The following is a 16,987-nucleotide window of genomic DNA, read 5'->3' on the forward strand; positions in this document are numbered from 1 at the left end:
TTCAAAAAAGCCATCTCATAGGCTTTATGTTAAATCTCCTTCTTGAGATCCAGTCCCAGCCTGGTTTTCCCAATCTACTTACATATTAAAGTCCCCCATGACTACCATAACATTGCCCTTCTAAAGCTTCTTTTCTATCTGCTATTGCAAATTTTTGTCCATGTCACAGCTACTGTTTGGAGATCTGTATATAACAGCCAACAGTGTCTTTTTACCCTTGCCTTTTCTTAACTCGACCCACAGTGATTCTGTATCTTCTGATCATATGTAATCTCTTTCTAACAATTTAATCTTGTTCCTTCCCAACAGAACCACCCTACCCCCCCCCCCCCCCCCTCTGCCTACCTGCATATCCATTCAATACACAGCTCCCAAAGACATTCATCCTTTAACCAGGTCTCCGTGATGCCCATTACATTATGGCTACCAAGTCGTCAACTTTATTTCTTGTGTTGCATGCATTTAAATACAAAACAATTAGTACTTTATTTATTACATTTGATCTGTGTCCCTGTTGCATTGCAGTACATCCTCATGGCTGCAATTTTGCCCCACCTACCTGTCCTTCCTTAAAGTCTCATCCAAAGAATGCACCTCTAACAGTGCAGTACTTCAATGCTGTGACAGAGTGAGTGTCAGCCCAGATTTGTGCTCTACTATCAGGTGTGCTATTAGTGTTTGCCATTCACAACCTTCTGATTTTGATCAGCATGCTACTGTTAGTCAGAACTATGATGTTTTTCTTGGCCCAGCTATTATTACCAAACGTGATATTGATTCACTCTTTTGGTTACTCTGCCCTCAGGGGAAGCTTTTAAAGTATCATTAAGTAACCTTAATGAACAAAATTTCTAGGACATAGCCTATAATTTTTATAAATGAGTTTCACTTCTGTTTCTAAACATCAGTATCAAAGAAAACTCCGTTTGAAGGTTCAAAGTTTGATTTTAAAAAAAAAGAGAATTTAAATCGCACATAACAAACAAACCCAGATTTTAAATTAATATATGGACAAGCAAGCATATCATTATAATAACATAATAATCTCTGCTGTTTTGTTCAGGAAATTTATACATTAGTTAAATTGTTTTAATAGCTACTGAATGCTACAATAAACACAACAGAACTATTTAAATTGTATTTTTGTCCATGGCAACTGATTTTTAAAGTAATCTTGAGCATCATAAAAGTAGTCCCTTATCTTACCTGCGGGCTAAGAATATGAAATCTAACATCTTTTTTGGCATGTTGGCTATTAATGCAGTTTTAGTATTTGGCATGTAAATGTCAGCTCTATATAATCTCCCTTCCACTGTTGAATCACATTAGTTATTTAATGCAAATCATAACATTTAAATTCTGGCAACACATGGTAATTGAGGGGGAAAAACAATGCTTCTATGATAATCATTTGTATTTCTTTATATTTAAAAATATGATTGGGACAAGGATCACATTTATTCTTGTGTATGAAGAGTCAAATGTTTATATCTAACGTTTCAACTTAATTTTAGACTGATTAGTTTGAAGTGTTGATAACAATTGCTTTAAGTAAACCTCTAAGATTATGGTTGGAACTATATTGTCAATTAAGCCTTTGTATGTGAGTTTGATGGATTAAAAGTACCAATAAATGTTGGTGGTAATTTTCAACAAACCTGGATGAGAAGACAAGTGTGCATCGTTTGTCACCCATTGTCACTTTACCTCTGCTGACCCTGGGCCAGGGTCAACAAAGATTCAATGTAATAGGAAGATCTAGGATTTGTTGCTCCCTCTTAATGAAAAAATATGAGTTTAGAAAGAAATAAACACATATCATTGTCAGATAACAATGTTGGAGAAATGGTTGTAACAATTTTAACTGGTCTGAAACATCAACTCTATCTGAAAATGGTGCACTGGGTGTGGTTTATTCTCTGTCCGTTCATATGGTCCTGGTAAACCAAAATTGTTAAATATATACTTGAATTGTGCAACCAGATTGAGTCATCTTTATTGGTTATATGTCTGCCTATGGGGAAAGGAAATGGGTATCCACTGAGGACACAAAAAAGCAGGTAATACTAAAGGGGAGGTGGCCTGTGGCTGAAGAGAGATTTGAACAATGATTCAGATTGGGCAAAACTGTTCCCTCAAGTGCTGTCCCAAACAGCAGGAGAGGGGAGGGAGAGATGTCGTTTTTACCTCTCCTTACAAGAGGGAGAGACGTACTAAGCAATATGCCAACAGTAATTTTCGTTTTCAGCTTGGATGGAAGGAGTGTACACTCTTTCTTTACAGCCTGTCTGATATTCCTGTTTTTTTGGCTTCTGCCCCCACTCCAGAGACCTGGGTATGAAATTTCAGCTTAACAATACACTTGGATTGAGAAAAATATACATTATCAGTAATTCCATCTTTTTAGTTGAAATGTTAAAAAGAAATCCTTCAAATATTTCTAATGTGCTATTTCCCCAAGATCTGGTGAGTTCTTCGTCATCCCTATGTCCACATTTTAAATAGACACACCAGAAATACTTGTTCAATTGTGCAATACTTGAGAACCTCATCACAATAAATATTTCTGACATAAGGTATTCTCTATGAAACCAATTTATTTGGTCATGGTTTTTGTCATTGATTCTAATCTATCCTTCTCTACCTTTGCAGTTACTTTATTGGCTCCTATGAACATTTTGGATTGTAATTTTTCTATATTAAAACATGATAAAAATGCAAATTGTAATGACATGCCATCAATTCATTTTTTTTTTTAATTTGTAGCTATATGAGGAAGACAGCAGTCAGTTATTAATTGATTCAATTAATTTCAAGTATTCTCTTTAAATTTATGTATTATAATTAGAACTTGTTGGACCTAATCAACAGATTTCCAAAGTGATTTTAGACTTTGCTGGGTGCTGTGCATCTAATATCTAATAGTTTTAATCAATGTTTTGACAGTTTTGGAAATTTACACCTGTAGTTAACTTGCTATGAATAAAGTAAGTTAACTGCAACAGCAGTCTTCTTGAAAAGAGTCCTTTGCATCTCAGGACTTTGGACTATTTCTCTCTAATTGTTTTAATTATTTTGGAGCAGATTCAGTTTTTCCATGAAGCTATCGCCTTAGTTACCCTACCAGGACCTGCTCTGTTCTCACTGCTTTCATTAGGAAAGAGGTATAGGTGCCATCAGCTTCAGGAACATTTGCTACCCCTCCCAACAAATTCAATCAAAGACCCATTTAAGGACTCTTACTTTGCACATTTTTTAGAATGGAATATTTATTTTTATTTTGCACAGTCAGTTTGTTTGCACTTCTTTGTTTTACATTTCTCTTTTTTATATACGTGTCTTTTCTTGAGTACAGTTTTTTTGCACTTCCATGAAGTAGAAATTCTGCCTGGCCTGCAGGATAAAGAATCTTAGGGTTGTATGTGATGTCAATAAATTTGAACTTTGAACCTTGAACATTTTGACAATGCACCATGCATATAGATACACAAGTTTAAATTAATTGTTTAAAATACAACTAGCTCATGAATATTAATTTTAAGCTTTGGATATCACCTTACTGATATTAACTGATTTCTGTTTCTTATCGTGTAAGACTCCAAAAAGTGTATCTAATTGTATCTGGATTATGTTTGTTCCCAGGATAAATATGATCCTTTTAAAAGTTCTACAAGCTCAAGAAGAGGCAGAAGATGACTTGTCAAGCTCCTATAGTCTGCTGACTTCATGTTCGGAATCAATTTTCTTGTTTAATAATTGATTCATTTTCAGTATTATAATAATGTTGAACCAATTGTCTTTTTTCAAAATTTTCCCAATAGAATGTAAGAAAATAAAGTCTCAACACAATGTCTCTAAAACAGCCTCTCCAGCTATGCTGCAATTTTATTTTAAAATTCACTGGAGGCCCATGAACCTCATTGGTTAATACTAATCATTATTATAATTAAAATAAAATTGCACTGAGATTTGTGCACATGATGAAGGCCTATTTCTTTGAGTCTTTCATTAACTTTACATATTGATCCTTTATTTTGAAAAGCACATGCATCACCTTTAATTTTGTTTTCAAACTGAGACTTTAAATAGGCATTATTGTGGGAGAAAATTGTATTTGCTCAAACTGATTTATTAGGGAAGAAACAATTGGTTTAAAAAAAAAATGTGACCACAATTAATTTGTTGTAAATCAACTAAATTTGTTGAATACACTAACACCCTTTGACACAATGTTTTATAGCATTCAGATTGTATTTTTGATCAAAAGAAACGATCTTGATTAAAAAAAATAAATAAATATTTTCTGAAAAGATTGGTGCAATTCAATGTAACTATATCATTGATGACCCAGCAGACAATTTTGATGATTCACACCCACTCTGGGCCAATGGATCCCAAAGATTCACTATCATCAGAGAGGAAATTGCTTGTTTTAAATGACTGGCCCTTTATTTTGTAGCCTTGTTCTCTCATTTGTAACACACTGTCCTTATTTCTCATTTCCAACCCCTTCACAATAAAGGTCAACATGTAAATTTCTTGTTGGATTTTGCTACTAACTTTTTGGTGTACTAGAACTCCAAGATCCCTCGAATCACTAATTTGCATTTATTTTCCATTTATAAAATCCACCTCTTACAAAGTGTATGAACTCACATTTCCCCTATTAAATTCTATTTCTAGGTCCTTGTATAAATAGAACCTATTAATTCCAATTCTTAAATGAGACCGTCAGATATGCCAATTCTTATGTGACAGTCATTTTTCAATTTATGCTCACGCACTCCATTCCCCTGTGTTCATAATTTATGTATTGGCCTCCTAGGCCTTATCAAATTGCTTTTGGAAATCTAAATATACAGTACATCTACAGTTCCCATCTATGCTCTCTCTTTGATGCATCCTTAGAGCTTGGGTAAATTTGTCAAACATGATTTACCTTAAAATCCTGTTGATTTGGTTTGATTGTCAAGCTTTCCAAAATGATTAGTTATTTTCTTTTTGATTTTTGACTCCTGGATCTTGCTTATAATAGATGTTAAACTACCCAATCTATAATTCCTGTCTTTTGTCTTCTTCCCTTCTTGAACAAGTGAGTCATGTTTGCTGTTTTATAATCTTCTAGTACCTTCCTTGATTTAGTGACTTTTGAAAAGTTTCAGTCTGAGTCCACCATCTCTGCAATCATTTCCTTTAAAATTGTTGAGAGTGAGTCATCAGGTCTTGGTGCCTTGTTTTTAATCCCATGAGATTCTCCGAAAACCTCCCTAATGATTGGGATTTTTTTTATGAATTCTTCCAAGTTATTTGAAGTTTACTATTATTTTGATATTTGTATTATCCTCCACAGTGAAGGCTGATGCAAGCTATTGATTTAATGTATCTGTCAGTTTGTTTCCAGTTATAATCCACAGGCCACATTCTCTCAAGATTCTTCACCTACCTTAGCCAACCTCTTACTTATGTCTAGAAACTTGCAGTTCATTTTGATATTACATATGTTTTTCTTCTCAATATCAATTTTCTTCCTTATGTCCTTGAGAGTAAAGAGCATGAATAATCTTGTTAGTCACCATCCAATTTCCTATCAAAGGATCTACCAGACATCAACTACCATGGCATAGCCAAATTGCAGAGCATGTAGATGTTCGAAGGCTAGCTGTGTATATGATACCAGATGAAAATGACCTTCCTTGTGCACTTATCAATATAAGAATGCCCCCTTGCTTGCTGATCTTACTCTTTCCATTGGTGTGAAGAATCATGAGTGAAAACACACTCCTATAGGCTTAAAGGCAGCTTCTTCAAGATTTATTTATTGTCATGTTGTGGCAGGTCACTAGAGTTATAGCTCGAGGTTATAACAAGAAAGAAGACACACGAAGGGAGTGTAGTTGACACAGAGTTTATTGAGATGCAGCTCTATGTTATATTGGCAGTTGGCCATGTCACCACTGGGGTGTGGCTTGATTGGAGCCGACTCTGATCGGCTGCGTCGGATCCGCAGGCCCAGATTGGACCCCCTGCGATCCACTGACAGCGATTAATTGATTTGACCGCTATTTCTCCCATCCCGCATTCTGCTTGCTCAATCCCCACATTCGACGACCATTTCCTGGGTTGCTACATGACTTCTCTTCTCCCCCCCCAGGAGAACCAGTGAGCGGAATTTTGTCTTTTGGATATGTGCCGTGGGGTCAGGTGATTAACCAGCTGGTTAATGTCAAAATGGGCCAATTTCAGCGAGTTGACTGAAGTTCTCCCAGCCGCCAATGTCCAACAAGCAGGTGGAACCGTTGTGTCTGACGATGCGATATGGCCTTTCATAAGGTGACTGGTGAGCCTGCATCAGACAAATACATAGTGAGAGTCTGCAAATATCTTTTGAACAAAGGTGCTGACTTGACCGTGGGCTCGGTTTTAACTGGGGCCAATGTGCCCAGGTGTTCGTGCAGTCGAAACAAGGTGGCTGCCAGGAGCTCCCCCATATCCTCAAAAGCACCCATGAATTCACCTGGGATGACTAAAGGCATGTCATAGACCAACTCAGCAGAGGATGCCTCGAGATATTCTTTTGGGGCAGTACGAATGCCGAGAAGGACCCAAGGGAGTTCATTGATCCAGTGTATCAGGCCATAAGAGCTGTTTTCAGGTGCCTATGGAATGTCTCCACCAACCTGTTGGCCTGTGGGTGGTATGGTGGTGTTGGGTGCCCAGAGCGTTTGCTAAGGTGGTCCACAGGCTTGAAGTGAATTGGGCCCCTCTGTCAGATGTTAAATGTTCAGAATCTCCAAATTGTGCCACCCAGGTGATCTGTAATGCTCGTGCATTACTGAGCACATGGATAGAGATTTCAGCCAGTGGCATTGCCTCTGGCCATCTGGTCAGTCTATCAACCATGGTCAACAGATAATGTGCACCCTTAGATATAGGTAAGGGGCCCAGAACGTCTATATGCACGTGGCTGAACTGATGCTGTGCTGGTTCAAAGGGCTGTGGAGAGGCCTTAATGTGGGTCTGGACCTTGGATGCTTGGCACTGAGTACATGATTTGGCCCCTGAGTAACCTCTTTATGGAGGTCAGCCAGACATACCTATTGGCCACCATTTTAACTGTAGTCCTGATAGCGGGGTGAGCTAAATTGTGGACAAAATTGAAAACTCTCCTCCATGTGGTCAGAATGACAGGATGTGGTATGCCAGTTGAGGTATCACAGAGCAGCTTACGGTTACCTGAGGCAATCTGGACATCCTCTAGTTAGAGGCCAGTGAGTGCTGTCTGGTATGCTTTTATGTCAGGGTCTGCTTGCTGCACTTCAGCCAAGGCCAGTTCTCCACTAGAATAGCTGGACAGGATAGAGCATCAGCTACCATATTGGACTTGCCAGCGATATGTTCAGTGTCCGTTGAGAATTCAGAAATGTAGGAGAGGTGCCGCTGTTGCCTGGCTGACCACAGGTCTGAAACCTTGCTGAAACCAAAGGTGAGTGGCTTGTGGTCTGTGTGGATTTTGAACTTCCTACCCTCCAGGAAGTAACGGAAATGCCGAATTGCCAGGCATAAGGCTCCATATCAAAAACACTGTACTTGAGCTCTGGTGGCCTGAGGTGTTTACTGAAAAAGGCCAGCAGCTGCCACTGCCTGTTGACCAGTTGCTTAAGTAGACCCCTGACCGCTGTGTTGGAAACGTCTACCATGAGGGCAGTCGGGGCATTTGTCCTCGGGTGCATAAGGAGGGTGGCATTGGCAAGGGCATCTTTTGTTGCTTGGAAAGCCTTATTCACCTCCTGTGTCCATTGAATGTCTTTCCTGGGCTCTGACATGAGGGGGAATAAAGGGCTCATGATGCGGGGCTGCTACAAGTATGAAGTGATGTTAAAAATTGACCATATCTATGAACTCTTGCATTCCTTCACGGTCAATGGTCTGGGGAAGGATTGAATGGCATCCACTTATGCAAGCAACGGCCTCGCCCCATGTTGGTCAATGCAATGACCCAGGAAATCAATTGTCTCTCAGCCACTTTGGCACTTGGCTTGATTGATGGTTAAACTGAACTCACTTAGGCTGGAGAACAATAGACTTAAGTGAGTGGCATGCTCGGTGCAAGTGTAGTTGGCTATTAAAATGTCATCGAGGTAGACAAAGGTGAAGTGTGGATCCCGGCCCATTGGGTCCATTAAACTCTGGAAAGTCTGAGCCAGTTTTTTGCCCGAATGGCATGCAGAGGAATCCAAACAATCCAAAGGGGGTTATGATGGCACTTTTTGGAATGTCATCAGTGTGGACTGGCATCTGATGATAACCCCTGATAAGGTCCACCTTGGAAAATAGCTGACCCCTTGGAGGTTAACGGTGAAGTCCAGGATATGAGGCAAGGGATACCTGTCAGACCTGATGGCCTCATTTAGGTGGTGGTAGTCACCACACAGCCTCCAACCTCCTGCTACCTTTGGTACCATATAGAAGGGGAAGGCCCATGGGCTATCAGAGCGCCACACAATGTTGAGTTCCTCCATCTTTCAAAACCCTTCTCTAGCCAGGTTGAGTTTCTCGGGTTTGGAGGGGAGGGCCTTCTGTAATAATCTGGTGTCTCACCCTGTGTTTAGGCTCCGCCAAGTTGAAATGAGGCGTAGTGACGGAGGAGAAATCTGCTAAGACTCAAGAAAATTCATTGGCGGCAGTGGTCACCGAGTGGAGGTCAATAAGTTCAGTACCCTTGAGCGTTTGAAAAGTCCAGGTGTGTACCACCTGACGCCCCTTAATGTCCACCAGTAATGAGTTGGCCCTAAGGAAAATGGCACCAGGTAACGGTTGATGTACAGCCGCCACCGTGAACTTCCAAGTGAATTGTGTGTCCCCAAAGCAAAGGGAGATTGTACAGGTGCCGAATGTCTAAATCATTTGGAAAACGTTTATGGGGAAAGTTTCTTCAGCAAGACACTGAAGTGACTGATCATAGGGAATCAGTTTGTGTGTGTCCAAAGAGCAACAAATCTCTATCTGAAACCAACAAAAACCTTCCTGAGTGGTAACCAATTACCTTTAAGCAACAAAGCTTGGTAAAAATTCATAAATGTTAAATTCTGTGCACAGAATAAGAATTTCCTGATACTGGTGAACTTGGAGGAGTGAGAAGTGAGATTGGGCTGTGAATCAAATAACTTTTCTGAACTTACATTACATGCACGTGTGCTTAGAATTAGAAGGGGGTTAAGTTAGGATAAGTTAAAGTTTGATCCTGCTTTTATGTTTAAAGAAAATTGAAAATGACTTTTGTTTAAGTAACCATTTGTCTTGGTGAATATCTATTGCTGCTGGTTTTTGGGGTCCTCTGGGCTTGTAACATTTGGGGGGCTCTCGGTGCCTGCATGACTCACTTTCAGCAAAGCTGTTGCATTTTAAATGAGATCTGTTTTGTGAAGTGTTTGTATTTGTTTCCTACACTACCCCCACAATCTATCTCTTTCAAAAACATATAAAATATGATATAATCTGTCACAATGGCCACGTACTTCGCTTGCTCAGGGGACAGCTGGAGGAAGTTAATGATGCAGGCTGTGGTGTCCTGATCGAGGGTGTTGACTACATGGTAGTAGCTCGTGTTGGCAGCGGAGATTTGATGAATGGCAAACTGCACCTCGGCCTGCTGGAACCACACTCATGGTTGTGACATCTAGAAGTCCAGCAGCTTCAATGCTACGGCATTGGTTGTAGGTTGATATTTCACCGTTGGGTCCAAAGGACTGTTTGCACCATTCGAGGTCACCACTGTAGCAGGTCGCTACAGTTATAGCTCGAGGTATGGCATAGTTACAGCTCAAGGTTATAACAAGAAAGAAGACTCACATGAAGGGAGTGTAGTCGACACTGAGTTTATTGAGATGCAGCTCTGCCTTTTATAGACAGCTGGCTGCATCACCACCAGGACGTGGCTTGAGCAGAGCTGGCTGCTGATTGGCTGCCTTGGATCTGTAGGCCAGGATTGGACCCCCTGTGATCTACTGATGGTGACTGGTTGATTCGGCTGCTATTACGGCAGACCATAGGAGGGGGTCTCCCATCCTACATGCTGCTTCTCGATATCCGCATTCTACAGCCATTTCCTGTGTCAACAGTGGGCCACAGGCTGCTGCAATGTAATAATAACAGTGCAATATAAAATGGAATTTGCTTTCATCTGCCGAAAGAGACAGGTTTTCCATTGGCAGAAATTTCCTGAAGTGAGTCTTACAGTCATAAAAAGAGAATCCCCTCAGAGTCTCTGAGTGTCCATCGATTTTCCTCCAGCGCTGCCGCTTCCCCTGCAGCCATAGAGTCAAATACAAACCATCAGCAGCCCAAGCTCCAGATCGGAATCTCCAACATGATCAGGAAGTTTTCCACACCTGTGGCACCCTCTCGCATCCCGGTTCCAATTGCTGGTATCCCTTCAGCCAGTCTCCAGCAGTCTGCTGCCTGGTGTGAATCCCATTACCGCGGTTGCCAGCAGCCTGCAGTCTGTGTGGGTTCTTCACTTTAAGTCACCAACAGTCCACCACCGATGATTTCTTCAGTCGTAGAGCCCCTCATTGATCCATCACTGTTCCGTGGTTTGTCTCCTCTGCTTCTCCTTAAATGAGAGGTGGACTCCTTGCTTCCTGGTGTCCTGTGCCAGTCCTCTTCTTCCTTGGAGTCAGCGACCCCTTGTGGCTGCTACTGATTATAGGCCCCACCATCTTGGGCATAGCCCCCACAGTCACAGGATTCTTAAATAAAACCACTGCCAACTCCATTAACAGACTGTTTAAAACCTGTAGAGAGCTGATGTCAATTGGACTGCCCAGTTCCACTCCCTGCTCTCCACAGGTCAGTACCAACAGCAGCAATGCCACTCCAGCAGCACTGCCAATAATGAAGAGGTTCCCTGCAGTCATCAATCTGAGTGAACCCCAATCAGTGCTTTCATGCTGCCCTTACTTTATCATCTCTTTTTCATTATAGTACTCTTGTTTTTCTACATTATACAGATTTATGAGCATGAGAGTTAACCTGTTAGACTGCTCACAGAATAACCTCTTGCTGTATAAGTATAAATCAGCATAAACTTAAAATTGCTCCTCCAATAAATGAAATTTTAAAAACTTTTAATATGTCTGGAAAACCCATCAAAATATTCTAATAATGCTCCGGTAATTGTGGAAATTGCAAACCTCAGCTTGGATTTATCCAATGCATAATTTTTTTAAATTAAAAAAATTATATTTAAAAAGTACCAATTAAATGGCATGCTTATGTGCAATTCTTTCACAGCAGTTGCAGGAATTGGCAATTGGCTGAGAACCAATTGCTGTCTGTATGACTAGGTTAATATTGATCAGACAATTAATTTGATCATTCTGCATCAATTAGTGTATACTCATACATAAACTATACATAGTTCTTTCTTTCTTTCTTTCTTTGGCTTGGCTTCGTGGACGAAGATTTATGGAGGGGTATGTCCACGTCTGCTGCAGGCTCGTTGGTGACTGACAAGTCCGATGCGGGACAGGCAGACATGGTTGCAGTGGTGGCAAGGGAAAATTTGTGGGTTGTGGTTGGGTGTTGGGTTTTTCCTCCTTTGTCTTTTGTCAGTGAGGTGGGCTCTGTGGTCTTCTTCAAAGGAGGTTGCTGCCCGCTGAACTGTGAAGCGCCAAGATGCACGGTTGGAAGCGATATCAGCCCACTGGCGGTGGTCAATGTGGCAGGCACCAAGAGATTTCTTTAGGCAGTCCTTGTACCTCTTCTTTGTGCACCTCTGTCTTGGTGGCCAGTGGAGAGCTCACCATAGAACACGATCTTGGGAAGGCGATGGTCCTCCATTCTGGAGACGTGACCCACCCAGCGCAGTTGGATCTTCAACAGCGTGGATTTGATGCTTGCGGACTCTGCCAACTCGAGTACTTCAATGTTGGTGACGAAGTCACTCCAATGAATGTTGAGGATGGAGCGGAGACAGCGCTGATGGAAGCATTCTAGGAGCCGTAGGTGATGCACGTAGAGGACCCATGATTCAGAGCTGAACAGGAGCGTGGGTATGACAACGGCTTTGTAGATGCTGATCTTTGTGCGGTTTTTCAGTTGGTTGTTTTTCCAGACTCTTTTGTGTAGTCTTCCAAAGGCACTATTTGTCTTGGTGAGTCTGTTGTCTATCTTGTTGTTGATCCTTGCATCAGATGAAATGGTGCAGCCAAGGTAGGTAAACTGGCTGACTGTTTTGAGTTCTGTGTGCCCGATGGAGATGTGGGGGGGCTGGTAGTCATGGCGGGGAGCTAGCTGATGGAGGACCTCAGTTTTCTTCAGGCTGACTTCCAGACCAAACATTTTGGCAGTTTCCGCAAAACAGGACGTCATGAGCTGAAGAGCTGGCTCTGAATGGGCAACTAAAGCGGCATCGTTTGCAAAGAGTAGTTCATGGTCAAGTTGCTCTTGTGTCTTTGTGTGAGCTTGAAGCCGCCTCAGATTGAAAAGACTGCCATCCGTGGAGTACCGGATGTAAACAACATCTTCATTGTTGAGGTCTTTCATGGCTTCATTCAGCATCATGCTAAAGAAGATAGTAAAGAGGTTTGGTGCGAGGATGCAGCCTTGCTTCACACTGTTGTCAATGGAGAAGGGTTCGGAGAGCTCATTGCTGTATCTGACCCAACCTTGTTGGTTTTCATGCAGTTGGATAACCATGTTGAGGAACTTGGGGGAGCTTCCGAGGCACTCTAGTATTTGCCAAAGCCCTTTCCCGCTCACGGTGTCGAAAGCTTTGGTGAGGTCAACAAAGATGATGTAGAGTCCTTTGTTTTGTTCTTTGCACTTTTCTTGGAGCTGTCTGAGGGCAAAGACCATGTCAGTAGTTCCTCTGTTTGCGCGAAAGCCACACTGTGATTCTGGGAGGACATTTTCGGCGACACTAGGTAGTAGGCTATTAAGGAAAATCCTAGCAAAGATTTTGCCTGCAATGGAGAGCAGCGTGATTCCCCTGTAGTTTGAGCAGTCTGATTTCTCGCCTTTGTTTTTGTGCAGGGTGATGATGATGGCATCACGAAGGTCCTGAGGCAGCTTTCCTTGGACCCAGCAGAGCATGAAAAACTCATCCAGTTTGCCAGGCAAAGTTTTGCCGTCAGCCTTCCAGACCTCTGGGGGGGATTCCATCTATACCTGCTGCTTTGCCACTTTTCAGTTGTTCAATTGCCTTATATGTCTCTTCCTGGGTAAGGACCTCATCCAGCTCTAGACTCAAGGGCTGTTGAGGGAGCTGGAGCAGGGCAGATTCTTGGACTGAGCAGTTGGCACTGAAAAGAGATTGGAAGTCTTCTGACCATCGATTGAGGATGGAGATCTTGTCGCTGAGGAGGACTTCGCCGTCTGAGCTGCGCAGAGGGCTTTGGACTTGGGGTGAGGGGCCGTACACAGCCTTTAGTGTCTCATAAAAACCCCTGAAGTCACCAATGTCGGCGCTAAGCTGGGTTCGTTTGGCGAGGCTAGTCCACCACTCATTTTGGATCTCCCAGAATTTGCGCTGAAGATGGCTGCATGCGAGATGGAAGGCTCATTTTTTTCTCTGGCCAGGAAGGCTTTGCAAGGTGAGCCTGGTGGGCAGATCGCTTCTTTGCCAGCAGCTCCTGTATTTCCTGGTTGTTTTCGTCAAACCAGTCCTTGTTTTTCCTGGAGGAGAAGCCCAGTACCTCTTCAGTGGATTGCAGTATGGCCATTTTCAGCTGATCCCAGAGGGTTTCAGGAGACGTGTCCGTGAGGTAGTTTGCATCCTCGAGCTTTGCTTGGAGGTTTGCCTGGAAGTTTCCTCTCACTTCGTCTGACTGCAAGTTTCCAACATTGAACCTCTTTCTGGGGGCTCCACTGTTCTTGAACTATGGCTTGAAGTGAAGGCTGAGCTTGAAGCGAACAAGCCGGTGGTCAGTGTGGCATTCCGCGCTGGGCATGACCCTGGTGTGGAGCTCATCTCGTTTGTCTCTTCCTCGCACCAGAACGTAGTCCAGGAGGTGCCAGTGTTTGGATCGGGGATGCATCCAGGTAGTCTTCAGGCTGTCTCTCTGCTGGAAAAGGGTGTTAGTAATGACAAGCTGCTGTTCTGCGCAGAGCTCCAACAGGAGGCGCCCATTGTCATTGCACTTGCTGACACCATGCTTGCCAAGGATACCTGGCCAGGTATACCTGGCCGACGCAAACGTTGAAGTCGCCAAGGATGACAACCTTGTCGGCTGTAGGGGTGTGTTGGATCAGTGTAGAACTTGTCCTTTTCTGCTGGTTCCGCCTGAAGGGTTGGAGCATAGACACTGATGAGGGTGATGCGTCGCTTGTTTTGAAGGGGGAGTCACATGGGCATGATCCGGTCAGAGTGGCCTGTCGGGAGGTTTTCGAGTTTGGAGGCAATGGAGTTCTTGACCATGAAGCCAACACCAGATAGACGTCGTTCAGCCTGAGGCTTGCCAAACCAGTAGAGTGTATAGACCGCACCGTGTTCTTGGAGGCTGCCTACATCTGCAAGGCGGACTTCGCTGAGAGCTGCTATGAAGTGCATAGTACTGCCTTGGTTAACCCCATATGTCATGAAATCCTATGGTATACAACTGCCAACCTTCAAGAAAAAAGTAACCATCTTTATCTTGACAAATTGCCAGATCAATTTTTTTTTTTTTAAACTCACTTAATCCCAAGAAATGCATATTCACATTCAATTATCAATTTTCTTGCAGGTTGTGCTAAAACTGCACCTCCTTTTGCTCAGGAAAATTTATCTTTTATTTTCAGATGACATACCCTAGATAATCCTTTATCTAAGCAATTGGAGAGGCAAGATTAAAATAAATGGGGAAAATAACAAAAGTTTTAAACAAATTCATTTTATGAATTCAAGTTTAGCATCATGTCCAATTAATTTCAATGTTAATATTATAATTAAGATCATAATGTCAGTATAGGGTGACATGGTTACAGTGCCAATAATCAGGACCGGGGTTTGAATCCCATGCTGTCTGTAAGGAGTTTGTGCATTCTTCCCATGTCTGTGTGGGTTTTCCCCAGGAGCTCTAGATTCCTCTCACCATTCAAAACATACCAGGGGTGTAGGTCAATTGGGTGTAATTGGCCGAAACGGCCTGTTACTGTACTATATATCTAAAAATTTTAAAAAGCAAAAAAATTAAATCTAGCATTTTCATTAATTAGTGCATTTGCCCTACAATTCAATGAACACAGCTATAGGCATAAATCACAGAAGGAATTTTAATGAAATGTATAATGGACACATTTGTCTCAGCCATTGAATTTTAAACCAAATCATATGGGAGTTTGGCTCTCAATAAAATTGGTCAATAATCACTAGTCACCCACAGTTAATGGGTACCAGATACTCACTGTCTATATGGGTCAATACATACAGCCACTCTCTGATATGTTCATTGTTATCAATCACTCTGTGAAATGGGTCAATTGGTATCAGCCATTTCTCTATATTTTGGGACAATGGGCACCAGACAGACTCTTCTATGGGTCAATAGTACTGGGCATTCACTCTGGAAATGATCAACAAGCACCACCTCTGGTATAGGTTAGTGGGTTCAACTCACTCTTATCATGTGCACCAACAGGTAACAAACACTCTTTGTGGCAAAGATCAAGAGGTAAAGGCCATACTCAATAATGCTGTTCATTTGATACAGGATACACTCTGTGTTAATGACATTTTTATTGGTATGTGTCAACAGGTACAATGCTATTTATGGTATTGATTGACAGGTTCTAGCCTCTGTGTGATGTAGGTCTTAAAATACCAGCTATTTTTTGTGGTATGCATAAACAATTACTACTCACGATGATAAAGGATCCAGACTTACCACCCATTATAAGGGTCAAAATTAGTATAAATTTTATTTGTTTGAACACCTTCAGGACAAATAATTTGCAATTCATTCATTCAAGTGCCTTGCCATTCAGTGAGGGCGATCATGTCTCTCCATCCATCACAGTCTCTGACCTTCTAAATTATAGTTGTTGCCTCCTGCTTCTAACCATGATGTTAATCCATCTATCATTTTCATTCTCTTTTGGCTTCTGCTTATTTTTCCTTCCAGCTTTCCAATTGTAACTAAATCTTCTAATGTATCTCTTCACATGATGTGTCCAAAGAATTTTGATTGCTGTTTTCTGATTCTTTTAAGTAATGTATGTTTTGTTTTTGTTCTTTTTAGAACTTCTTTGTTTGTTATCCTGTCCGGATATGATACGACGTAGTACATAGTAGTTTATTTATATAGCGCATTTATCACAACACATGTTGATCCAAAGTACTGAACATACTATTAGGAATAAATTAGTTACTATCTAAATGATGACAAGCAGCCAAAATACATTGGTACAACCACCTTTTTACAGTTCACTTAGAAAATTAATTATTTGAACCCTAACCCGTTCCTCCTGATCACAGTAATGGACAACTTCTCAATTTTAAATGACAGGGCTGCAAACATCAGATTTCAAAGAATAAGCAGTGAACACAAATAAACCTAGTTACAATTCTGTTGAAATGTTACAAAAAGTCTAATCGCAGCCATCTTGGGGCTGGTTTACTGGCATCGGCAAGACTTAGATGTTAAAGTCTGCCAGCTTCAAGGGGAAACTACCAACCAAGTCACAGGTTCTCAAGGCGGTAGAGCAACAGTCCACCTTAAAGTCCCCCAACTTTGGACCATCTGAATGCCTGGAGGCCTTGTGCCTCAGGTCAACATCAACCACAACCAACACATCCTTTGAGATTTCTCGGGGTTAACACTGCTCTACCACTCCAATTGTATCGGGACCCCAGCTCCATCTCCACCATGTTGCACCATTTCCATGACCATCGAAGCAGGCACCATTGGAAGGCCGAGCCACATCCCCATTCTACCCCACAGCTTGGTCTCTTTGGTAGGCCTCACTCCACGACTATCTAGCTGTAAACCTTGTGGCTTCAACTTTG

The 16,987-nt window shown here is 41.9% G+C and overlaps 1 protein-coding gene across 3 annotated transcripts in view; it reads left to right on the forward strand.

Annotated features, from left to right (window-relative positions):
- mre11a (MRE11 homolog A, double strand break repair nuclease) overlaps positions 1–3,991 on the forward strand; it is a 90,492-nt gene extending 86,501 nt beyond the window's left edge. For 2 of the 3 annotated variants that reach the window (XM_069890808.1, XM_069890810.1), the window contains one exon: positions 3,643–3,991. In XM_069890808.1, coding sequence (XP_069746909.1) covers positions 3,643–3,696 — 54 coding nt within the window. In that variant the 3' untranslated portion in view covers positions 3,697–3,991. Of the gene's footprint in view, positions 1–525; positions 758–3,642 lie in introns of those variants that run through there. The other variant, XM_069890809.1, reaches the window with a different exon arrangement.
- Positions 3,992–16,987: the final 12,996 nt, after the last annotated feature.

This window comes from Narcine bancroftii, chromosome 7 (genome assembly GCF_036971445.1).
Source record: "Narcine bancroftii isolate sNarBan1 chromosome 7, sNarBan1.hap1, whole genome shotgun sequence".
Lineage (NCBI taxonomy): Eukaryota > Metazoa > Chordata > Chondrichthyes > Torpediniformes > Narcinidae > Narcine > Narcine bancroftii.